The 25,796-nt window shown below is 45.0% G+C and overlaps 1 protein-coding gene across 1 annotated transcript; it reads left to right on the top strand.

The window, feature by feature from the left end:
• The first annotated feature begins 13,933 nt into the window (after positions 1–13,933).
• On the top strand, positions 13,934–23,480 carry LOC120639540 (fatty acid amide hydrolase-like). Its single transcript, XM_039915395.1, has 19 exons — positions 13,934–14,401; positions 14,508–14,568; positions 15,297–15,487; positions 15,575–15,704; positions 15,845–15,922; positions 16,009–16,156; positions 18,609–18,721; positions 18,807–18,882; positions 19,178–19,249; positions 19,438–19,489; positions 19,814–19,894; positions 19,961–20,044; positions 20,365–20,468; positions 20,632–20,724; positions 20,912–20,980; positions 21,750–21,814; positions 22,325–22,386; positions 22,635–22,730; positions 23,090–23,480. The coding sequence occupies exons 1-19, from the start codon at positions 14,174–14,176 to the stop codon at positions 23,147–23,149; spliced, it is 1,863 nt and encodes a 620-aa protein (XP_039771329.1). The 5' UTR covers positions 13,934–14,173; the 3' UTR covers positions 23,150–23,480.
• Positions 23,481–25,796: the final 2,316 nt, after the last annotated feature.

The following is a 25,796-nucleotide window of genomic DNA, read 5'->3' as shown; positions in this document are numbered from 1 at the left end:
GTCCGTCATTTGGAATCAATATGTTTGAAACAGTAACATTGTTGTTTAATTATATGCTTGGATTACCTCGAGGACACGGAGTTAATTAACAAATCGATACCAAATTTCCGCAAATTGGTATGTATCTTCGGTGGAATTATGCCGCAAACTAGGCAAAGAAGGTGGAGAAGATCTTCGGGTGATAGTACTTGGCCTCCACAAGAACAGATGACCGGAGGTTCGTCAAGTCATGCTGCAGCACCTCAATCACCAAGTTTTGTTAACTTAGATGACGACATGGATGACTTCATGCCCCCCAAATCATGGCCTCCAACACATGATGTTCCTTCTCCTGTACATGAACCAAGATCCAGAAAAGAGAGAAAGAGAAAGGGAAGAGGTTCGTCAAGTCATGTTGCAGCACCTAAAGCACCAACTTGTGTTAACTGGGATGACGACATGAATGACTTTATGCCCCCCAAACCATGGCTTACAAGACATGATGTTCCTCCCCCTTACATGAACGTAGATCCAGAAAAGAGCGAAAGGGAAAGGCAAGAGGTTCGTCGAGCCATACTACACCACCTGCAGCATCACCATCTGTCAACTGGGATGACGACCTAAATGATTTCATGCCATGATCTATAACATATGATGTTCATTGGTTCAAGATGTATTCGCATTTCGTATTGGTAATGTTGTACTATGCTTGTATGTATGTCTCGTACGTAATTTGTATTCACTGGATATGTACATAATGTCGAGTTTCAATCGTAGTTAGTCCTAATGGAGCAGCGAAGCATAAACATACCATCTATCGTATGTGATGGAAAATACGATAGTGATCAGAGGCGAACGTTGAAGTGTACAAATAAACGGTCCACAGCTATCTCATTACAAATAAACATCAGAGATACAAACATCGAATATATCTAACCACCCCTAGGGCGTCGGACCCTCTTAGCCCTCTGCTGTGCACGGACATGGCCCTCGGAGTAGGTGTGACGATTCGGAGACCTCACCTGTCGCTAAGGACGCAAAAGGGGTTGCGGTGTCTGCTGCTGAGAGATCCCGAGTGGTGCTCCTCCTAACTGTGAATACCCCCAAGACATCGGGGTCACCGTGCGCGCCAGGTGAGTCTGGAGTCAAGCTGTCGAGTTCCTCTAAGGTGACGCCCTCGTTATCTGGAACGAACGTACTCGAAACAAACCCTGGGTAACATATAAGCGTAAACCAACATATGTTGCGTGGTAAATTAGTGAGTGTATTGAGAGAGTGTTTTGTACCAGGTCGAAAGGAGGAAGAAGGTCCGGCGCCCGCATCGGGCTCGTCCATACCATTCCGAATACGACGTGTCTGATGGCGGCCTTTGCATTTCTTAGTGGCTGGATCAGAAATAAACATCTTATCCTTATTATCCTGAATGAAAGGTCCCACTATTCCAATCCCGTATACCTCATGTCCCCAGGTGGATACTGAAGTAAGGTGAAACAAATACTCCTGTCTGCAACTCAGACTCTGCACTTGCCGCAATGAGATGCGAGCATGGCACATGCAATAACTTAGGCTTCATGCAGGAGCAGAAGGCTTTGCCATCTACTGTAATCAAACTCTCCTGTACCACTCTATCTCTACGGATACCACGACCAGTTCTATCCTTACATAGAACCTCAAATTTATGCTCCATTGTACCTTTCGATATGGCGCGGTGTAGTTTAGCCTTTTCAATCTTCTGTTGCATATATTGTGTCACTCTTGTGCAAAACTGAATTTGGGGGTTGCTGATGTTTATGCTTGCAGCCATGTAACACTCTCTGAAATACTTCATGCACCCATACATGATGAACTCAGCAATTCCCACAAGAGAAAAAGTACGACAAGAACGCATAACAATATTGAAACACTCTGCATGGTTCGTTGTCTGAATACCATAATACATTCCGTTGGTATCATAAAGGAATGACCATTTATCCTTAGGTGCACCTCGAATTCAGTGTGAAAATGGCTTCTCAATTGAATCCCTAGCCTCTGCAGCCTGACTCGTGATTGTTCCTGATGCCCTTACTTTCACTAGCTCTGCAGTCAACTGATTAAGCATCTGTCATAATGCATTGAATTTTCTCTGTTGATTTTGGGTGCACAACCTCTTAAACATGTTCTTAAGATCCTTGTTCTTGAAGTGGTCATAGAAGTTTGCACCCATATGGCTAATGCACCACCTGTTTTGGACATCGGGCCACAATGGAGGTGTTGTCGTAGTTCCACGTTGCAATTTCAGTATTGATTGTAGCAGACCTGCATGCCTATCACTAATAAGGCACACATCTGGACGTGCAGCAACAACATGAACCTTCACTCGTTCAAGCAACCAATACCAACTGTCTAAGTTCTCATTATCAACAAATGCAAATGCGAGCGGAACTATTTGGTTGTTGCAATCTACCCCAATTGCGGTGAGTATCTGACCTTTATACCTTCCAGTCAGAAATGTGACATAAATGCAGATCACCGGAAGACAACACTGAAATACCCTAACACAGGCACCTAGGCAAAAGAAGGCTCGTTGCAGAATGCTTTGCCCCCTAGTCACGGCTGGTACGAGGTATGTGTCATAAAAGCTTCCAAGATTTCTAGTAGCAACCTGAGATAGCATACGAGGTAGGTTATCATATGATGCCTCGTATGTGCCGAACCGCATCTCAAACACCCTTTATTTTGCCCGACATGCCTTAAAATAACTAATGGTGTACTGGTAAGTCTGCTCAATGTATCGAACAATCATTTTTTGCTCATAATTTAGGTTGTCCATAATCAACCCATATATTTGCTTTGCAACAAAGTCGCATGATATATTGCGATGCGAGGGAAGAACTTCTGACAGCAAACAAGTGTGCTCTGTCACAATGGAACATTTCCAGTTCGACTTCCATTTTCCCTTGAATGCATGTACTCGCTATGGACATCCATCATTCACACACTTCACCTCATATTCTTTACTGCCAGACTTTACGAGTCTAAATTCTCGTTTCAATGATATTGCCCATAGTCTCACAGCATCTTTTACGGCTTCAATGTTTGGATATGTTGCACCTTGCACTACCTCATTCCCTCTGTACTCCCACTCCTGATTTCGTACGTCTTCTGCGACATGATTGCTAAAACCATGCTCCTTCCACTCTTTTGGCAATGAGTACTGCTCGTCATCAGATGAGCCCTCATATTCTTCCATCTCCATTGCGGTTTGGTCTTCTGCCTCCATCTCGTCCACAATGCTATGTATCATCTCTCCCTCATCAGCAAGACCCTGTGGTCCGATGTTTTGGTTCTCTATCTCTTCTGACTCATCTTGCTCACCATAGTTGGTCTCTCTTCGAATACTCGGATTTACTTGATCTGCACCATGTTGGATTTCATTTTGTGTCTTCTCCCGGATTTGAACAAGAATGGCCAGAGGCCACCCACGCTCTAGAGCTACTTGCATGTACTTCTGCCAGTCATCAGTGCTGTATATCATCATCAATTTCCATAAATCACTTTCTACCTCTCAATTAACAAGAGACTGGACGGTCCTCACATGTGTCTCCGGATCAACACGGAACCCACGCTGCAGCCACTTACATATGGAACCAAAACTCCTCTCCAGAGGTTTATCTATGGCGCTAGATGTGCACTTAAAGACAGAAATGTCTACTCCATTTGGCTCATACAAAATATTGTAGTCACCAAAAAATACTTGAAACTGTATCTTGCTCGACATATCTGTATATCACAGAATACTTATCGAGTTATACTCTTTACTTCACTACCTTATTCAATAATCCGTAAAAACTAAATATGGATTTCAACTACAACATATAAGTATTCATAACTACGTGATGACACTCAAATTCTATACTGCATATGCGAAATTCTATTCTAAATCGTAATTAATTTATAAACACGTCTCTAATAATACTGCAATTGTAATAATAAACGCGTAGTACTAATTTCTAAACAAATTTACTACTACGTAACTAAAGTATCATTAAACAACTACTTAAATGATTCTACTATAGCACTAATTAAATTAAATTACTCTACAATACAAATAGAAAAATACATAAGCTAAATGTACTAACCTGCAGATAACAAGTGCGCAATCCGGCAGAGTTTCGCCGCTTCCCTTCTCCTCACCCCTCTCTTTTTTCTGGAGTTTTGGTGGAATTTTTAGGCTCAAATGAGGAGGGAATGTGGGTAGAATGCTTATATAGGAGGGGAAGGGCCGGACGCCCGAGGGGGCGACAGGCCCCCCTGTCGCCCTGTGGGTGGGGCCCCTGATCGCCCGAGGGGGGGCGACAGGCCCCCCTGTCGCCCGCCCCCCTTGCACCCGCGCGCCCCCGGCCAGGGACCTCGTTGCAAATTTGATGAAAAAAATTACATTTATGGCATGTTGTCCCCCATAGGGCGACCGGGGTATATTTTTGAAATTTTTCGAAACGGACATATATTTTTGAAATTTTGATTTTTTTAAATATAGAAAAGAAAAAATCGCAGCAGGCAAGCAGGCCGACCGACTCCGAACAGGCATATGTCAGTCCATCGGCCCATGTAACGACCTTTTTTGTTTCTTCTTTTTTTTGCCGACTTTTTGATACACTTTCAAAAATTAACATACTCCGGAATTTGATAATCCTAGTTTGAAAGATGTGAGCACCTAATTAATCCCGTTTAACAACTTAGGATATAGGAAAAGTGTGTTTTAATCCCTAAATTATTATTTAAAGAAGAGTAAATCGGATCAATAGACATAATTTTTCTAGAGCGGAAAGGCAAATCGCCCTGCCCCATTAGGCAGAAGGTTCACAGCGTTCGAGCATTAAGCATGTTAAAGATAGGATACAGCAGTGAGGCTTTTACATGTAGAATACGATTACAAAAGATAGTCCCGACATCCATATCACTAAAAAGTTTGGTGACACCTTTGTAACATCGCGTTTTTTTTGTTTTGACGTCTATACCATTCCATCCACCATCCGTTAGAAGTTAACAGATCTAGAGTTCTGACATGTGGGGCTAACCTAGTAAAATGACCATTTTGCCCTTTCATTCTCACGAGCACCACATCCTGCTCCGCCGCGAGCTCTTCCTCTGCTCCTCTGCCACCGGGGCTGCGCAACGCCGCCGCGCCATGCCTGTGGCAGAACCGCCCGACATAAACCGGCTTAAGTGCGCTAACCATCGTTGCAAAGGCAATTAGGTTTAACTCGCACAGCAGACGGAGCACATCGAAGGTCTGTCGGGTAAATTCCCGATAAAACCACTTACGCCTGGATCGAACAAAGCAGCATAACTCACGCGAAGGCGAGTCCAGAGATTACAACACCTCACAATATATTACACCACAGAGTTTAACATAATAATAGAATTACAAACTAAGTTCCAAATTTAACAAAGTATTTTTCAAAGCCAACATAAAAGGAAAACACCAGAGTTTTTTATTGCAGCGGAAAAATAAACACGAGAACTAACGACGATATGGGTGTCACGATGAAGCCCGATTCGTGACATCACTCGCTCTTGTCATCGTTGGCCGGGGACGGGTCCCACTCCACGGACCAACCAGGCGGGAGAGTGCAAGGCCAGGTCAAACTGGCAATCATGTCCTCAAAAGTATTTCCTGAAATAAAATGAGCCACAAGCAAGGCTGAGTATTCTAATACTCAGCAAGACTTACCCGACTGAGGGTATACTTAGCCCTTTAACTAGACATGCAAGGCTTTTGGCTTAAGGGGTTTGTTTTGCTGAAAAGCAGTACAGAGTAGATCCTTAATCTTAGGTTTTAGCTTTCTGGTTCTAGTTCAATTAACCACTCTAGGTGAGCATCTATCCAATAGCATACATGGTGGAAACAATTATTTTTCATCAATCAACCATATTCATCATCATCATCTTTCACTTCTTACTCTATGTAGCAGAAGGGTTAAGCAGTCCCAAACCGTGAGAAGCGGACGATTCGAATCGAATTTGTTAACCTGGCCAGGCAGACCTAAACACACGTCACGTGGTTACTCCCAGAGTCACACGTGCGACTTTTCCCTTCAATTCCCGCTTCACGGAACAGGCCCACCGCCCTCGACTACAGAGCTCGGCCCTGCACCCGTCATTAGCTAGATGAGAACGATGTCAAGACGGTGGGAAGGAATGTTCCGGCCGCGGTTCAATCCAGTACTTAAGCTTACCGATTACCATATTCTCGGCATGTGATTAGTACGTTCAAACTCTTAACCACCACTACCACACACTGCGGCCTTATTACTTTTCACTAAACAGACGGGGCATCCCGAGTATCACGACCCCGCCCGTAGACCTTATAGTTGTAGCAAGTAGTAAACAACCAACTCCTATATTTTCTCGCGAGTGATAGGAAATCACTCGACTTCTACCGAATCATTAGCAGAGCTAACTAGCGACCTACACATACTAGTGTTCAAGCATCGGTACCTAGGATCATGCAACTAAGGTTCCAGTCAACTCCTGTAACTTAAATGCACAAGTAGATAGAAACAATAATAAGTTGCGTTATTTAAAATAGAGGGACATGCTCCGGGGCTTGCCTTCCTGGGCGCAACTGGATCTGGGCTCTTCCGAAATCAGGTTCGGGTCTTCAGTAGCTTCAGTTAGATTCACTTGAGCTTCACACTGCTCACTCTCAGACTCGGGCACCAGCTCGTATGTTCCGTCAGCGAGAGTGGCAGTATCTAAATGAGATGCACACGGGTGAGTTGTTGTGATGATAACAACTTATAACTTGCTTCACTATAAAGTTGTAAATCAAACAAAACCCGAAGTTAAAGAGTGAAACACTTACATTCATATTTTACTAGGCAATCGTTTATAGAGTAGTAACTCAACATATCTAACTACACAAGACATCATGATCAACAGCACATGAAAACTATACTAACTTCCTAAACAAGTGGGAGTAGTTTCCTATAGCAATTAAAACATGGTTGGTTAATAAATCAACAACTCAGCACACAAATAGTAGTAAATTCAACAAAAATTATAACCAACAGAAGGTAAACAGAACAAGCTATCCTGCAAAATTCATCCCAAAACTTGTGGCCAATTAACCAGAACAATTCATGTAATCAGACAACTCCTAGAATAAGATTGAATTATACAGGTTAGACCAGAGTATAAAACAATCTCAAACTTTAACAGTAGGTCTAAAAAGGGATGAATTAGCTACTGTGAATTTTTCATGATTTTATCTACACACAATTAATTCTGAGAAAATAAAAAATACAGACATCATATTTACAAGATTCATTTTTAGATCCTGTTCTAGTAATGAATTGAGGCTCAAACTTCATGGACAAACTAAACTATTCAAAAAGAACACTCAGAAATATTTTCATGATTTATCATGAACAGAAACTATTTATCATAAATAAAGCCTACTAAACAAGGATTAAATAAAAGAAATAGCTACACAAATCTAAAATTAATGAAACTTGGACAGTGGTGATCATCTAGTATTATAAGCACACAGAAAAAGTTTAATACACAAATCTATAACAGAACATCCAGAAATAAAAAGTAAGCTACTCTACTAGATCTAGCCAAAACTAGGGTTTCATCTAGTTACAAGTATTAACTGATGCTCAAATTTTTACACAAAGCTAAGCATGGCATGAAGTAGCTACCCACCAAAATAACCCATAGATAATGAGTATAACTCCTAGAATAATTATAACCTATGTAATCTAATCTTTTTCCTAGATTAAAAAGCAGACAGAAAATAAATATGTGCATGTAAAGAAAGTTGTAGATATTGTTGCAAGGATTCCAGAACATTTGGATTTGCATTTTTCTGATTTTTTTACGAATTTCTAGGAATTTTCAAAGTTTGCTGTTTTGGGAAACAAAAGAAAAAGAAAGAACTTTTTGCGCAGAGGCCCATGGAAGAAGTTATCTTCTCGCGGATAGGCCCCTGGCCGGACATCAGAGCAGGGGAGGCGGCGGGCGGCCGGATTCCGGTGCCTGCGGCGGCCGGCGGCGAGGGGAAACATGGGGAAAAGCTAGAGAGCGGCGAGAGGAACCTAGGGATGGTCTTGGTTGGGCGCAGGGCGGCCTGAAGAGGCTCCTCCGCGGAACAGAGGCTCCGGCGGCGGCAGTTGGAGGCGGCGGCAGCGGTCCGGCGAGCTTGGGCGGCGGCGGGTGGGTCGGGGAGCACCAGCGGCGGCCAAGGAAGCTAGCTACGGGGTCGTTTGGGCGCGAGGAAGAGCGGAAGAGGGAGCTCCGCGGGAGCCTAAGGGGCGGCGGCGCCCATGGTGGCGGCGGCGGCCGTTCCCGGGCAACAGGGGCAACGGAGCTCGGCTCTCTCGCTCAGGAAGGAAGGAGAGAAGGGTGAGGACGGCTCGGAGCTCGCGGGAATGGTCTAGGCGAGTCAAGGGCGAGACGGGGGCGAGGCACGGTCGGGCGGCTCAGCACGGCTTCGTCGTGGCGGCTCGGCGTCGAACCTCGGCGTGCGCGCAAATGGACGGCGATGCGTGGAGAGACCAGGAAGCTTCGGGAGGAGCCAGGGACGGGGCGCGGTGAGGGCACGGCGCGTGGCCTGCGGCCTTGACCCGGACGGTGACCTCGGCTCAGCAGAAAACAGGGGAGGGAGAGAGAGAAGAGAGAGAATTAAAGGTTTGATTCAAACTCAAATTTTTCTCATAAATTCCTTTTGAAACATGAAAAACTCTGAATATGAAAGTTGTAGAAAATTTAAAAATCTACAACTTTTATTTCAGGAAAATGTTTAACCGAGCAAAGGTTTAAAAGTTATTTTAAATTTCCGGAAACTATAATTCAAACAACTTATCATTTCATGTGATTTTTATCCTTTGTACCCCTAGAGTTCAACTGAACAATTACAAATCTTTTCATGGTGAACATGTCTATTCATTTTCATAAGCCTACTTGCTTTGGTTTGAAAGTTATTTGAGGTTCCTGACCTATGCACAAATACACATATACACGCATATACTCATGCATTTGTTTCGATGTTTCTTGGTTAAGGTACAAGATTTGGTGCTAATGACCCTGGTTTAGCTAATGAAACACCTGGGGTGTTACAATGCCCCCCTCCCCTCCCCGTCGGGGCCGCAGCCCGCCGTCGCCGCGTGAGGCTCCCCGCCGCGCCATGGCCCCCTCCCCTCCCCGACGGGGCCGCAGCCCACCGCCGCCGCGCCATGGCCCTCCCCGTCGGGGTCGCAGCACGCCGCCGCGCCGTGGCCCTCCCCGAGCTCCGCCGCCGCGGCTGCGCGCTGGAGGCCTCGAGCGGGCCTCCGCCGGCGGGAGCCTCCGTCGCCGGCGTGGGCCGCCGCATCTGTGCGCGGGAGCTCTGTCTCGGGCGGGCCTCCGCCAGTGCGAGCGCCGCCTCGGCCGGGCTGCTGCCGGCGCGGGCCTCATCGCGGGCAGGCCTCCCCTCGCGGGGCGAGCCGCCGCCGCCGCCCGTGCGAGCCAGGGAGAGAGAGAGATAGGAGTGAGAGGAAAAGAATGGTGGGGAAGGAAGAAGAATATGACAAGTGAGGCCACTCGTCATTGTGAGGAGAGAGTTTAAGCAATTTTTGGCATCTAAGGGTATAATGGTCCGTTAGCACTCCTTCCGTCCAAAATGGTACAGACGTCAAAAAGAAAAAATGCGATGATATAGAGGTGTCTCCAAACTTTTTAGTGGTATGGACGCCGGGGCCATCTTTTGTAATGGTATACATGTAAAAGCCTCCGCAGCAGTGGGAGATACCCCTACAGAAAGGAGTCTTTTACCTCTATGTCATTATAAAAGATGGCAGTTACATGTGTACTACTAAAAAATTTCCTCACACCTATATACCATTGCACGAACTTTTTACCTACACGCCATTTTGGACGGAATAACAACTAACGGAGCCTAACAGAGATGAAATGGACATTTCTACCCTACTGTTACAGGCCTTCCGCTGGTGAGCCCCAATGCGGCTATGCCACGGAGGAGATTAAAGATTCCAAGCCTTCCTGGAGCGCGGCGCGCTCGTGCCGGTCGTCCTCAGGCTCGCCAGCGGAAGGCATCGCCTCCGCGGAGCACGTCGTCGTGAGGCGCGGTGGCGTGTGGACCGCGCAGAGGGCCAGCTCTCTGACGGCGCGGAGGCCGAGTGGACATCAGCGTCGAGGCCGTGCTGCGGGGCAGCGGCCAGAGGGCGTGTGACAAGTCCGCCGGGAAGAGGGGCGGCGAATCTTCACGCTGCTCGACCAGGAGGTCCCCAGGCGAAGCTCCTCGAGGCCAGCAGCTTCGTCGCGACGGTGCCCATCCAGCGCCACCACCTCCGCGTGGGCGGCCGAGGAGCCGCTGTGGAAGTGGATGAAGCGCACGCTGCGGCTGTCCTGTGCCTCGACGCGCACACTGTCGGGCGCCGGCGATCACGGCCCCGGCTGGCCATGGGTGTCCTTCGGCGGCGGGTGCCCGGCCAGGGCTCGCTCACGGTTGTCCTGCCCCGACATGGCGCATCCAACGCTGCCTTCAGCAAGAACCATGTGAGCCGGAGGTCTGACGCCGCGGCGCGCGGGAGGAGCTCGGCCTTTGCCGCGGACGCGCGTGTGGCGGAGCTCGGACGCGGCCGCCGCGGAAGCGCGTGGGATGGGGCTCGGACGCGGCCGCTGCGGACGCGGGCGGGGTGGGGCTCGGATGCGGCCGTGGGTGCGGGCGGCGGTCTCGCCGCGGCCGCCCTCGACGCGGCGCCCCTGGGTCTTGGGCGCACGCGGCTCGCTGTGGCCGCCCTCGATGCGGCGGCCCCGGCCGCACTGCGCCGTGCGGGTGCTCGGCAAGGAAGGGGGCGAGGTCGGGGGCGAGCAGGCCGGGCTTCGGCGGCGGCATGGCGGCAGGATGCTCTGGTGGCGGCGGCTCATGCCGAAGCCGAACACAGGGCATGTCGGCGGGTCGGGAACTATCGGGAGGATAGGGAGAGAAATTTGTGATTTTGCCATTCTCAGAAACGGGTTTCGCCAAAATGCCATTAAATTTTTGGGTTTGGCCACAATGCCATTATAATACGATGTCAAAACGTTGAAATGCCTTTTCCACACTTATCACATCATTTTTTTATTTTTCCACATTTTCTTTGGCTGAACCTACCCAAAATGCCCTTGCAGCATCGGTTACAACCCGGACAGATCGAACAGGATGAAAACGCTCGTTCTTTCTCTCCCTTTCCTCTTCATATTCTTCAGCAACGAGGCCCCTGCAAACTCGCCGGCGGAGGTCGGGTTCCCGGCGCGGCTCCTCCAAGGGAAGGTGTTGCCGCGCTGCTCCTGGCGGCGGGCCTCGCAGTGCTGTCCGCGGGCGGTGGGGCTAGCAGGGCAGGGCTCGCTGCGCGCGCCGAGCCAAAGGACCTCGAGAAGCTGCAGGTCATCACCGGGATCCTGCCGGCCATTGGGCCTCCTACCTGCTTGTGCTCCCGCCTTGATGCCGTCTCCCGCATTCGTGGCCGCGCCGCCGAACGCCGAACACCGCCGCCGCCGCGCCGCAGCTTCCTGGCGGCATTGTGGCCTCGCGTACGTCGACGTGGTGGCGCCGCCGTGCCTACGCCATGTCTGCACCCGAGGCCGGCAATGGTGAGCTCGGCCTGCCAAGAAATGCACAGTGGGCATGGTGGGAGACACGGGAGACTGAGGGGATAAGGCTGGCCGTATCAAGGGCAAAATGGTCCGTTTATGTGGTGAGAGAAGCGAGAAATTATGAAATGAATTGAAAAGGAGGGAAAAGGCATTGTAGCAGGAAGACACACTTTCATAATGGCATTATAGCGAAACCCAAAAGTTTGATGGCATTTTAGCGAAACCCATTTTTGATGATGGTAAAATCGCAAATTTCTCTGTTTAGCCAGTCCAGTCCCATCTTGAGTTTCTTCACTCCGCCTTTATCGCCAAAGGGCTTGAAAGAGCCGCCTCTAGAAAGCTGCACTATTGGGCAAACCTAGTTTGACACCTGATTCTTGAGCATAGGCTACCATGTCGTCATACAGCGCTAGATACTTCTGAGGATGGCTTTTGTATGGCTTTTGTGCTTTGTCATCTTTGTTGATGGAAAATTATATCATTCCTGGTTAGCCAAATCCCCCAATAAACTCCCGCATAGATGCAATTTCGAATCTCATATTTGCCCCCCACAGGGCCATTTTGAAAGTTGTATCCTCAAACGACTTAATATAGATGCAGAGATGACAATTCACATGATCCCAAATATTTCTGGCAGCTATACAATCAAAGAACAAATGGGGGATCGACTCATTTTCATTACAGAATTGGCAGTGCAGAGGTTTAAAGATATTTCTTTTGATCAGGTTGTAGTAGTCATCATATTATTATGAGAATAACAACTGAAGAAAGCCTTGGACCCAAGGAGGGATTTGGATTTTCCAAACCGAAGGAACAAACACAGGGCGTACCCAATAGAAATTAATCACCGCATATATGGATTGAGTAGTATAGATACCCTTACTGCCGTATTGCCAAACCAAAGCATCCCCTTCCGTCATTGTATTGGACACCTATCACTATTTCTTTGAGCTCATACCATCTTTCCATCATAGTTTCAGAAAGATTCTCTTAAACATTAGTCTAACCTCATCGCCATCCCAAACACTTGTCAGATTGACACCAATCTGATTGCAGATGCTATACATGTCTGCGAACTGGACTGCTAGGGGAGAGTTACCAAACTAGGTATCTTCCCAAACTCTGATTTTAGTTCCATCTCCCACCTTCCATCTATACCTAAATTTAAGAGCTTTAGCAGCCCAGAGGATCCAGTAATTAGAAAGCTAAGAATGGGGAAGACAAAAAAATGTTATGTGTGTTCCTCACATATTTCCTCTAAGATCCCAACACGACAAGGTTAAGGTTTTTGAGGTCAGGAACACCCAGACCACCATCTCCCTTTTTCATGCTCACTAAGTTCCAGTTGGCCAAATGTAATTTGTGATGCCCCTTGAAATTATTCCGAAGGCAATGGGCCATATGAGAGTTAATCCGATCAAGTGCCCACCTTGGGAACTTGAAAAAAGATGTGATGTAGATGGTAATACTAGCTAGACAGGTTTTAGTCAGAGCCAACCTACCTGCATAAGAGAGGAGTTTGCCCCTCCAACTAGCAATTCTTTTAATTATCTTGTCAAAATTTTTGGCCAAATTTTTAATAGACATAATTCTTTTAATAGACATAGTTGCAGACTAAAACTAAACAAAACAATAGTTTAAGTCCAAATTTTTGGCCATATATAGTTGATGGGGGTAACCGTTGACATGCCAAAAAATAGCTTAAGGGGTCATGCCACAACATACGCCAACTGGTCCAACTTACTTAAAACTTTCTCTGCCTCAGAACTCTAATGTAGAAAGTCTCATGCCAAGAAAACACCGGCACAGAGATAAAACTCGAATATACTAGAGAGAAATCAATAGATAGTACAAAAATAGCGTATTGTACTGACTTTAAAACTATATGATTGTCTATACTTATTACTAAAGTGAGTAAGATTTCCACATAAAATTTGGTTTGGTTTGTCTTATGTCATTGACATGTGGATCTTAGTCCATCTCATATGCGAGTTGGACTAGTTTTTTGTCAATCTGAATTCTAATTGAAACATGAATAAATTAATCAGAATTATAATCAAAATTCGAATAAATCGATCGGAATTCCGATCGGATTCTAGACAGCCAATATGTTGCAGGATCACAACATGGCCGGCATACATAGAAAGAGCACAAAGTCAACAATGCGTGGTTGGATTTAAAAATGTTGATTTCACAGGGTTTGAATCAGTTTCTGATCGCAGCGGTGGCCATCAATCTTGTGCAATTTTCTTATACAAATCTGGTGCGACTGAGTACGCCTCTCCTTCTAGAAGATGATGAAAGAAAAGCACGGGGAAGCGCGGTCTCACCGGCTCAACTGGTGCTCTTGTTCTGTCCAGCCTGACTGAATTTAATGAGGCTGTGCGGCTGTGCCCGCCATTGTCGTCGTCGTCTTCCTCCTCCTTCCTGCTTTGTCGACTCCGCCCACCAACGCATAAACCCGACCTGCCCACCCCTTCCTTCATTCTTCCTTCTGCTACTCTGCTCTTCTGACGGTCCGACCCCCGTCGTTCGAGGAAAATCCGGGGAGGGGAGGATTGGGTGATTGCACATGGGCGGATCGAGTTCCACGGGGCGGGGGAAGACGAAGGGCTCCTCCCCGCTCGCCATGACGCCGGTGGAGGAGGTGGACATCTCCGCCGTCCGGTACAAGCCGCCCACGCTGCAGGCGCCGCACCTCACCGGCTTCTCGCTCAGGGCCTTCGTCTGGCTCATGGAGTCGCCCCTCCTGGGCCCACTCATCACCTCCTTCCTCAAGTCGCAGAACAACATGCCGCAGGTCAACTTCTTCCTCCTTATCAGTTATCACCACCCCTCTTGGATGCTCCCTGCCTGGCTCCCATTCACCATTATTGCTAATCCTTCCTCTTTATGGGTTCCCGCAGACGCTGCAGCAGACGGTGATCCCCGAGCGCCCCATGTACTACCCGGAGTACCCACCGCAGGGTAGGATACCACCCTTCCCAATTCCATTCATTCATTCTTTGACAACGGCGTCAGTTCAGTGGTTGACTTAACCATCTTTTGTCCCACTGACATTGGCAATCTGCACTTTCTGAACATCTAAAACAGTACAGCATTTTAACTGACATAAACAGTCTGCTCGTCTACTTCTCTTTGCTTGACTTGAGAGGCTTAAAAGTTTAGAATGGCATCTTGAACATTCACTTAATCTCCTCAACTCACCTACCTGATGATTGATGTTGCACTATACATTTAGCTTTTTCTTCAAACAAAGCAAAGTTACAGATTTACACAAAGGAGAATATTACCCCAAATGGGAAATGTACCAGGCGGATTCCATCCTACTGGAATATATGGATATAGTACTAAACAAAGTTTACAGATTTACACAAAGGAAAACATTACCCAAAAAAAAGAACAATGTGACAGTGCATTAGCAGAATGAGAGATGTTATTAGCTTTTTTTTTTTGCTCTATGGAGAACCATGGCAAAAATCTGACATGGAAGTTCTACTCCAGGCTCTAAAAAAGGCTTTACTCCACTGAATTGTTTGTTCCAAGTAATCCAGATGATAACCCAAGTTCCCAGGTCTATTATTTGGATAAAAAAAGCTTTTACCACAATTCTGGGTTTCTATTCCTTCCTTCCTGGAATTGTCATATTACTTGTGTGTTGTTCATTTCTTGTGTACCCACTCCAAATTGTTCAGACACGGAGCCAGGAGTTGTGCTTGTGGGGGAAGATAGGCACCCAGTGGAAAGAGTCCACGAAGCACTGCAGTACCTCCCGTCGTATGATCCATCAGTGCGTTGGGCGACCGAGGAGAAGCTCCCTTTCCTTTACTGGAAGATCCGTGACTTCGCACATGCATACAGCTCAGGGATCACTACTCCATCAGTTGTAAGTAGTACACTGGCCAGAGTGTCTGCGTGCTTCTCTGGTTGTGCTCCTGCATCTCTGCTGTTTTGACTCTGATTGGTGACATAGGTTGCTGAGCATGTCATTGCGGGGGTGGAAGAGTGGAACAACAAGAAGCCTCCAATGCCAATGTTAATCTATTTTAATGCAGATGATCTCAGAAGGCAAGCTGAGGCATCCACAAAAAGATTTGAGCAAGGTTTGCCCCAACTTGACTATATTGATCCTCTTTATTAGTAGTGGGTCAATTCATGATAATACAGATGAATGTCTTCAATCAGAAATTCCATTGAAAATTCTCATCTACCTGGTTTTTGTGACATTGCTGCTCATGTCCAGGAAACCCGATGTCCATTTTGGATGGGATCTTTGTTGCCATTAAGGATGACATTGACTGTTTCCCTTATCCAACGAAGGGTTAGTTTAATTGACTGAAGCTACCATTTTTTGCTGTTTCACTGTTCAAGTGTGATAAAACACATTATGTTTTCTTTTGATTGCAGGCGCTACAACATTTTTTGACCAAATCCACACTGTGGAGAAAGATGCAGTCTGCGTTGCTCGGTTGCGAAAATGTGGAGTCATCTTTATCGGGAAAGCAAACATGCACGAGCTTGGTCTTGGTGTAACAGGAAACAATCCAAATTATGGGTATGATCAATAGTTGCACAACTACTGATTCTGTTAAAGTGTCCACACTTTTTGTAGTTGTTTTTCTATTTGAGTCAAAGGATATATAGTTTTTTTTGTCAACTCATACATGGATAAAATGAAACACCCTTGCCTTTCTAGACATTCAGAACACAAGAGAATTGTCAGATATCATTTACGTGATTTTCTTGCTTTTCCTAAACAACAACAACAACAACATAGCCTTTTTTTCCAAGCAAGTTGGGGTAGGCTAGAGATGAAACCCGAAAGAAATAAGTTCAAGATTCAGCCATATTGATAGCTAGTCTCCAAGCGCTCCTATCCAAAGCTATCTAAAAAAGGGCGTACCCAGTGTCGTAGGCTTCCCGCACTGTGCGGGGTCTGGGGAAGGGAAATATTCCAATCATTAAGGTCTCTCTTAACCGACTCATCCCACGTCAGTTTAGGTCTACCTCTACCCCTCTTTACATTATCAACCCGCTCAAGAACCCCATTATGCACCGGCGCCTCAGGAGGCCTTCATTGGACATGTCCAAACCATCTCAGCCGATGCTGGGTAAGTTTCTCCTCAATTGGTGCCACCCCGACCCTATCCCGAATAACTTCGTTCCGGACTCTATCCCTCCTTGTGTGCCCGCAAAACCACCGCAACATCCGCATCTCTGCTACACTCAGTTGCTGGACATGTCGCCTTTTTGTAGGCCAACATTCAGCACCGTATAACATCGCCGGACGAATTGCTGTCCTATAGAATTTGCCTTTTAACTTTTGTGGCACCCTCTTGTCACAAAGGATGCCAGAAGCTTGCCGCCATTTCAACCAGCCAGCTGAAATTCTATACCTAACATCTTCATCAATGTCGCCATCCTTTTGTAGCACCGATCCTAAATACCGAAAATTATCCTTCTGGACCACCACTTGCCCATCTAGACTAACGTCTCCTCCCTCATGCCTAGTCGCGCTGAAATCACACATCATGTACTCGGTCTTGGTCCTACTAAGTCTGAACTCTTTCGACTCTAACGTGCGTCTCCACAGCTCTAACTTCCTATTAACCCCTGCCCTACTCTCGTCAACTAGCACCACATCATCAGCAAAAAGCATACACCAAGGGATCTCACCTTGTATATCCCTTGTGACCTCATCCATCACTAAAGCAAATAAATAAGGGCTCAATGCGGACCCCTGGTGTAGGCCTATGTTAATAGGAAAGTCAGTGATGTTGCCATCACATGTCCGAACAAACGTCGTCGCATCCTTGTACATATCCTTAATGAGGGTAATGTACTTAGTTGGGACTTTGTGCTTCTCCAAGGCCCACCACATGACATTTCTCGGTACTTTGTCATATGCCTTCTCAAGGTCAATGAAGATCATGTGCAAGTCCTTCTGCTCCCTATATCTCTCCATCAATTGTCGTATTAAGAAAATCGCCTCCATGGTTGATCTTCCAGGCATGAACCCAAATTGGTTTTGGGTCACACTTGTCACTCTTCTTAGGCGATGCTCGATAACCCTCTCCCAAAGCTTCATCGTATGGCTCATCAGCTTAATTCCACGGTAGTTAGTACAACTTTGAACATCGCCCTTGTTTTTGAAGATAGGTACTAATATACTTCTCCTCCATTCTTCCGGCATCTTGTTTGACCGAAAAATGAGATTAAAAAGCTTAGTTAACCATACTATTGCTCTATCTCCTAGGCATCTCCACACCTCAATGGGGATACCATCAGGGCCCATCGCTTTACCTCCCTTCATCCTCTTCAAAGCCTCCCCGATCTCTACCTCCTGAATTCTCCTCACAAAACATCTGTTGGTGTCGTCAAAAGAGTCATCTAACTCAAGGGTAGGGCCCTCACTCTTCAAAGCTTTTCCTAAAGTTTGCTAAAATAAAGGTTTCCTAAAGAATCTGATTACAAAGCACTAACACTGGCACAAACTGCCAACCTAGTTCAGGAGGATGTCCACCTTTGCTGCATGGCACATCACAACAATCTGTAATTTACTAGCTGTTCTTCTTGCTGGACTCAGACTCATTATAGTCTGTACTTCCTCTATGATGCTTCTGCTGCTTTGCATAGTTTTTATCTTTTCCTTCCTCTCCTTTTAAACTGTAACCTGGTTCTGTAAATTGCTTCCTCCTTTTAATGCGAAGGCGGAGCATCTGCCATTTACTGTTTTTTTTTAAAAAAAAACTACTTTCTGGAAGCAAACTCCATTGACCTTGAGTAAAGGTTAGTTGAATCAGAATTCTGGAATGCACATACATATTATGATCTAGCGGTTCATCGATTAAATAACCTTACTCTTAAAGCCACAAAAGAAAAGTGGAACCCAGAATTTCCTTTTATCTCAATGATCTCATGATCAGATAATTTTTCATCTGGCTCGCTGTTTTTCTGTTACATATGTTTCTCACTTTATCTTCACTTTCTGTTAACTTCTCTTGCAGGACAGCAAGGAATCCACATTCTGTCGATAGATATACAGGTGGTTCTTCATCTGGTCCTGCTGCATTAGTCTCATCGGGGTTATGCTCAGTAGCAATTGGAACGGATGGTGGAGGTATGTACATGTAGAAATGTGATATTGATTGTCAGTAAATTCTTGTCAGTAATAGTCTTAGATTGCTACCTTATCTCTGCAACAGGTTCAGTTAGAATTCCATCCGCACTTTGTGGTATTGTTGGTTTCAAGACAACATATGGGCGGACCGATATGACTGGGTAATTAGAGAAGTTCCATTTCATTGAATATTTACCAGAGTTACCAGTCATATCTGTTATATACGGATTAGGCTTCCTTCCAAGATTACTAGAATAAGCTGCTCTAATCACAAGTTATCATCCACTGTGTTCTGAAGCTGCTTATGATTTTATGTTTAATGGTATTGTACTATTGTCCAACAATCAACCAAATCTGACAACGTAGTTGCCACATGCAGTTATCTTTAACTGAATTTCATTAGGAAATTCGAAATCGTGCAGTTTCTTGTTGTATAATTAGATATCTTGTTTGCAGGGTACTTTGTGACTCTGGGACTGTTGAAGTTGCTTCTCCTCTTACATCATCAGTCGAGGATGCTATGCTAGTGTAAGCAGCTTGGCATGCTATATGATATCATGAGATGCCCTGCATAAACTCGTTAAATTTAGTTATCTTGTTGATAAAGTTAAAGTTTTGTAACTGTTTTTTTTTTTTGGTGATATAAGGTATCATTAGGTGTCACTATCCTGATGATAATACTGGGTACCCGTTAACTGTGTTGTATGGCGTTTCAGGTATTTTGCAATAGCAGGCTCAAGACCCATGGATAAGCTTACCCTTAGACCAGTAAGATATTATGTCTTTATATTTCCTGCCTGTTAAAATAAATCTATTATGCCTTTCATGTCAATTGTATGCTGTCGGATTGTACCAGACAATCAGTCAGTATTAGGTAGTTTGCTTTGAAATGACAACAGACCGAAAAGCTTTGTTGTTTGTAGCTAATTTTAGATTCCCATGGTGTTTAATCATAGTACAGTGAAATGTTATACCTTCTCCATGTTTCCACAAAAAACGCACAAAGGTTTAACAAGATAACATTTGATGCTGAATTTAATGCATCTGTTCAAGCTCACAACTTGTGTGTTTCTGTTTCTTTCGTCTCTGCAGTCACCGCTGTGTGTCCCAAATTTGTTATCCCCTGACAACAGCAATATCCTGGGATCAGTTAAAATAGGGAAATATACAGAGGTACATATTTTCAATTCAAACATTATTTTGGTATTACCTATTCTAAAATGAAATTTACTTCTGCAGTGGTTTCATGATGTTTCTGACCGTGAGATATCGAGTACATGTGAAGATGCACTTAAACTTCTTTGTAACACTTTTGGATGTCAAGTAAGCCCATTTCTATCTCCACAACTGACGACAACAATGCATGATTTTAACATTTTTTACTAGTCGAATTGTCAATTTAAGCTACGATAGATCATTCTCCTTAAGATGAACAAACCCCTCTGACAATAGAAATATCAGTGCAGTGTAGTGATGTGGCTTTTGATGTATAAAAGTGAATTCTGTTTTTATTTCATTTGCACGTTGCAGTTCCTCACAAGTCACAACTGATTATTGAGCTGATCACGTGGTATCTATTATATATGCACGTTCAGATCTTCTTTGACATCTCAGCTAACTAGTCCTGATTTACATCTTTCAAGATAGAAGAGATAATATTACCAGAGCTTGAAGAGATGCGTACTGCCCATGTTGTCTCAATTGGCTCAGAATCGTTCTGTGACCTGAATCCTCATTACAAAGCAGGGTACCTATCTGTTTGATGGATACCATTTTTGCAATGTTATCCCAGAATTAACTGTTAGACATTTTCCTCCAAGGGAAAATAATTCTCAAAACTATTGACCCACAACAATTAAGTTATTATTAGAAGGGGTTATCCTAAGCAAAATATTTCTTCTCTCTTCCAGAAGGAGAACAGAATTTACGCTGGATACTCGAACAAGTTTGGCACTTTTTGGGTCATTCTCCTCAACTGATTATGTGGCTTCTCAATGCATAAGGTGATCTTATGAATTAATTTTGCTCTTTTCCCTTATCTTGATTTATGCAATTGAGTTTAAACTATAAAGTATCTGTTGTTGACCTACTATGGCAATAATGACTAAGGGCTCCAGTTTTGCTGTAATTTTTTTCTCCTATATTGTGCTAATCATGCGCTTAGTGTACCTTTTGATGGGGCTAATATAGGAGGAGGATAATGCACTATCACATGGAAGCTTTCAAGAAGGTTGATTTCATAGCAACTCCTACAACTGGGTAATAATGTTACTATTTTCACATGGCAAATCTAAACAGTTATATTTCTGTATATTAGTGGTTGAACCTGTGTAAGTTTGATCTTGCAGAGATAGAGTATAATGCAAAAGTGGTCTTTTGAGTTATATTTTATATGGAAGCAAATCGGTGTGGTACCAAAATGGTCAGATATGCAGTTGCTAACTTAAGTGAAGTGCATCATGCTAGACAATATCCCTTAGTTCATATTTGTCAATCCACAAATAGACAGGAATAAGGCCCTGTTTGGATCCTTCCCAATTAATGATTAGCTAGCTAATTGATGATAGTTTCTATTAGCTAACTAAATATTAGTAAGCTAACCATTAGCTGGGTGTGTTTGGATCATGCTACACCTATGTTTCTTGGCGCCAAATTCAGGGGAGAGAGGGGAGTGGATCAGGGGTAAAAAAGAGTCAAAGACTTTAAACACCATTAGCTAGGATTAGCTGGGTTCAATCAGCTAATGAAATATTTTACTAAAAATTAGCTGAGGGATAATTAACTACTTCATTAGCTGACCTGTTTGGATCCTTAATAGCTAATTTTAGCTAGCTAATCATTAGCTAGAGGACCCAAACAGGATCTAAGTGACATCTAATCTATAAGTGTCTATCTTTGTTCCCTAGAAAGATGGTGCACCTCAAAGTATACATGGTTATTTTACATGCAAGAAGCTTTATATACCTTGCCTCTAAGGAAGTGCATTCTCTATTTCTGTAAGAACTAAGCAACTGTGCTGTTTTTCCAGCATGACGGCACCAAAAATACCACCAAGTGCTCTGAAGTCAGGAGAATCTGATTACGTTGTGTCAGGTATACTATGAGCAGGATATTGTATTTTGGGCATCTTACTTAGCTTTTTGACATGTGAAAAAAGAAATTATGACATGTCTTTGTATTCTTCACAATCCATGCTATCATGCTGGACATAAGATATTTGTTGTTTGGCAGCTTGTGTCTGTTGCTGTTTTACACTGAAGCAAGCTGGTATAAAAGAGAAACCAAGATGGGTTCCACTATAGGGCTGTAGTTATTTACCACTTTTTTGCTTGCTCGATAAGCCATTTAGCTTGAAGTTTGAACAAAACAGAACTTGGGTGGTTCCATTAATTTCGTTGTGTAGAAGGAACCGTGCCTCTTATGCTGTGTCAGTACTGGGAAGCTTTGTTCACCATCTGTATTACTTCTGAGCAATTTTCTAAGAAAAGTATTTATGCCTGCTTTTCTTTTAGCTCGATATATACATACTTTGACGCTCAGTGTAAGTATGGTTTGTTCTGCTGTGATCAGATACAACTTCTCTAACACTTGCCTTTGTTGCAGCTTACCTGATGCGATTCATCATAGCTGGGAACCTTCTCGGTCTACCAGCAATAACTGTGCCTGTGAGTGGTATCAATGTTTCATAACTGAGTACACATTGGATCTTCTAGTTACCTCTTGTGGTCTACACTGGAGCCTGACCATAACATTACCACTGGATATTATATATGAAAACTTTTGGATTATTGATGCCTATATAATTGGCTATACATTTGGCATTTCAGAGCTTGTATAAGAAAATCGATTATTTTGGTTTAATATAGGTGAAATGCAGAAACGTTATACTTTGGCGTTGCTGTTGTCTTGTCAGGTTGGTCATGACAAGCAGGGCCTTCCTATAGGTTTGCAACTGATAGGTCGGCCATGGGGTGAGGCTAGCTTGCTGAGGGTGGCTTCTGCAGTGGAGGTACTGTGCTTGTGAATCATTTACTTTTGTTAGTTGTGGTTTCAGCAGGGAATCTGGTCATATAGTCATATTCACTAAGACAAAATTTATTTTCTGGCACTCATCTTTTAACATCTCTGTGATGAGCATGCACCACTCTGTATATTCTGGGTACTTAACTGATTACATAAAAAAGCTTATTTACAAGGTGGCTAGCACTTAGCATTGCAGTGTAAATAAAAGTAAGCCACGTAACTTTCTATTGAAAAGGAAACTTAATGGCAAGGAATAAATGCATATCTCACTCCTGAATATCTTGTTCTGCTTGTGGAATTCTGGGAAACCAAACATCTGAATGAAAATAATCCCGCTGCTTGCAGGAGCTGTGCCTGAAGAAACGGAACCGACCCTCCACATTTTATGACATTTTGAAGTCCTGAAATGCCATCGTATATAATTCCTCTGTTCATGACAGCGTGGGTGGTGAGGTGTCGCTGATCGTGACTGAGAAGAGTGTTACCACCTCGAGTTGTCTGTAATCAGCACGATGGGGACGGCTGCAGCCTGCAGACCATTCCTGCACAATGTGTAATAAGTCTGATGTAGAAAGAAATCAATTTGTAATTGTGACATATCGACATGGATGTGCACAAGGTGTGTGAGAAACAGTGTGAATGCTGTGCTGTCTGCTGATGTCCGTCCCTTTTTCTGCAAGCTACTCTTGAATCTCCATCCTCTATCATATCGCCAAGGAGGGGCATTTTCGGGACAGATGATGGGCATGTCTGAGCGAGAACCACTCCTATCCACCAACCTTTTTTTCGTACGGGCGCCCTCGCCACCGCCCCATTGTGCAGCTGGTGGTGGTGGTGGTGCCTCCACTTCCACCATTGATGGTCAGCAGACTATCAGCACGATTCCTAAAGGCTCACTGATTGATATATCGCTGTTGCGAAGTCAGAGATCAACATCTGCGTGCTGATGTTGCAGGATAAGGATATCTATAGACGTACTTGGCCATTTTGTTTATCCTTGCACAAGGTTTTTGTTCAATCCCAAATTTTATATAACCGTAGATGCTTGATCACTTTCCGTATCCTTCCATATACTTTGGGCGAATTCTTGAACATTTAGAGGGTGCTACCATGTGTTGGTAATGGTAGCACTCTATACGTTCATTGTTTTGGAGGCAGAACAAGCCGTCGCTCGGGTCGCTCCCGCACGGGCGGCCCCGAACCCTAGCCGCCGCGGCGAGGACGATGTTTGCTACTGCTTGTCTGAGGGCGTGCGTAAGGTGCGGTGTTGTCCGGGCGAAAGCCTTCACCGGCACTCTTGTCGGTTGTGGTGGCGGCATCCTTGGGGTGTCGTTCCCCCGTTGGGGGCACCACTATGGGGCACTGTGTCATGAGCCATGAGGTCTCGGGGTGAAAACCCGGTCCATTGCTGGACGAGCGACGGCGGCGCCAGCGGCGTCGCACCCTCGTTGGAGGCGCCGCTTATGGAGACTCGCCTCGGCTTGTGGTAGCGTGGGGGGTTGGATGGCCCGTGTGCAGCGGCAGTGGTGGTGCGCAAGGTCAATGTGTTGGCGGCAAGGTGCAGAGGACCCATGGGTGCTGGAGGTCTTGAGTTGACATGCATGGTGCAGTGGTGATCTCGGTGACGGCTAGGCGGAAGTGATGTTCTCTAAGCAGTTTTAGATATCTGAGTCCTTGGCAGAGGAGTGTGAGGCGGTGGGAGAGGCAAGGCCCCCCCACGCAGAGTGGCTGGGATCAGTGTGTTTCAATGGTGCCGTGACGGGATTTCTTCGCTAACGCTTCGCTGAGGCAGGGAGATCGACGATCGTGGGTGTGCAACTTGAGGAAGATAGCCCCGTGGTGGAGGAGTTCAGGTAGTTGCTTGGGCTTGCAGCGGGCCACAGTTTTTGGTGTGGCACAGCGTTGGTGATGACGGCGCAGCTCGACGGCTTGCTTTCAGCTCCTCTCCCAGGTGGTGGTGGTGTAGCGTTATGTTGTGTGCATTTGTTTGTGTGGTGTGTACGCTTCGGCGCGTTATGTGCGAATGCTTCTCCTTCTTATATGATATGGCAGTTCTCCTGCCCTTAATTTCAAAAAAAATATATGTTCATTGTTTTTGTGTGGACAAAGATAATCAATGAAGACTACTCATCCTCACTTTAACATCATCTTGTTGTGCGCATACAATTTTTTCTTAGACCTTGTTATAAATCACAATAGTCCCCTCCAATCCATTTGGTTGGCATTCTTGAGGTGAAAACTACTTTATTTTCCACTCAAATTCACGTGAATCATGATCAAAGTCATCTTTTTTTTTTCTCGAGCGTGCAAAGGAACTACCTATCACTATATTAAGAAGAAAGGGGTAAAGAGCCCCAAGGATCAAAGTTATACAAGCAAGCGAGGAAGAAGGCAGCTAGCTAGAGATGCTCTAAGGCCTTGTTTAGATGCGAAAAATTTTGTGCGTAAATTACTGTAGTACTTTCGTTTATATTTGGTAATTATTGTCCCGCCATGGGTTAAATAGGCTCAAAAGATTCGTCTCGCAAATTATAGTCAAACTGTGTAATTAGTTATTTTATTTAGCTATATTTAATATTTCATACATGTGTTTAAAGATTCAATGTGACGAGGAATCTAATAAGGTTTTAGAATTTTGAGTGCATCTAAACAAGATCTAAGCTTGCACAAAATTAAACTGTCAGGGTTGATCGAGGAACAAAAGTTAAAGTTTGGCGACAAAATGCTTGGCAGAGGGAGAACCACGTGAGGAATAGTCGTATAGTACGGGACAAAACTTTATGCAAAGTAAAATAAAAGTAAAAATGTTGGGATAATTTAATTTTATAAAAAATTGAAAAGGAGCGACGGCGTTCAGGTTGGCGTTGTGCGCGATCGAGCGGCTGCTGCCTCCACCTTTCCTGGCTCCGGGCTCTGTCTGCTTGCCTGTCTGCCCCAAGGTTAACCTAACCGGTGGGAACCGGTCCGGTTTGACCGGTTACCGGTCAAACCGGTCCGGTCCGGTTCCGGTTCCGGCCGGTACCCAACCGGTCAAAATTCAAATTTTAAATTT

Source organism: Panicum virgatum, chromosome 7K (assembly GCF_016808335.1).
Source record: "Panicum virgatum strain AP13 chromosome 7K, P.virgatum_v5, whole genome shotgun sequence".
In the NCBI taxonomy this organism is placed as follows: domain Eukaryota; kingdom Viridiplantae; phylum Streptophyta; class Magnoliopsida; order Poales; family Poaceae; genus Panicum; species Panicum virgatum.
Note: the sequence above shows the minus strand (reverse complement) of the source record. Positions and strands in the feature narration are given on the sequence as shown.

Bases quoted from the DNA above. Each gene is read 5' to 3' on its own strand.
- LOC120639540 (XM_039915395.1), top strand. From the start codon at position 14,174: ATGGGCGGATCGAGTTCCACGGGGCGGGGGAAGACGAAGGGCTCCTCC. The intron at 16,157-18,608 runs GTATGATCAATA...CTTCTCTTGCAG, and splicing joins GGAAACAATCCAAATTATGG to GACAGCAAGGAATCCACATT. The intron at 20,045-20,364 runs GTAAGCCCATTT...ACATCTTTCAAG, and splicing joins GTAACACTTTTGGATGTCAA to ATAGAAGAGATAATATTACC.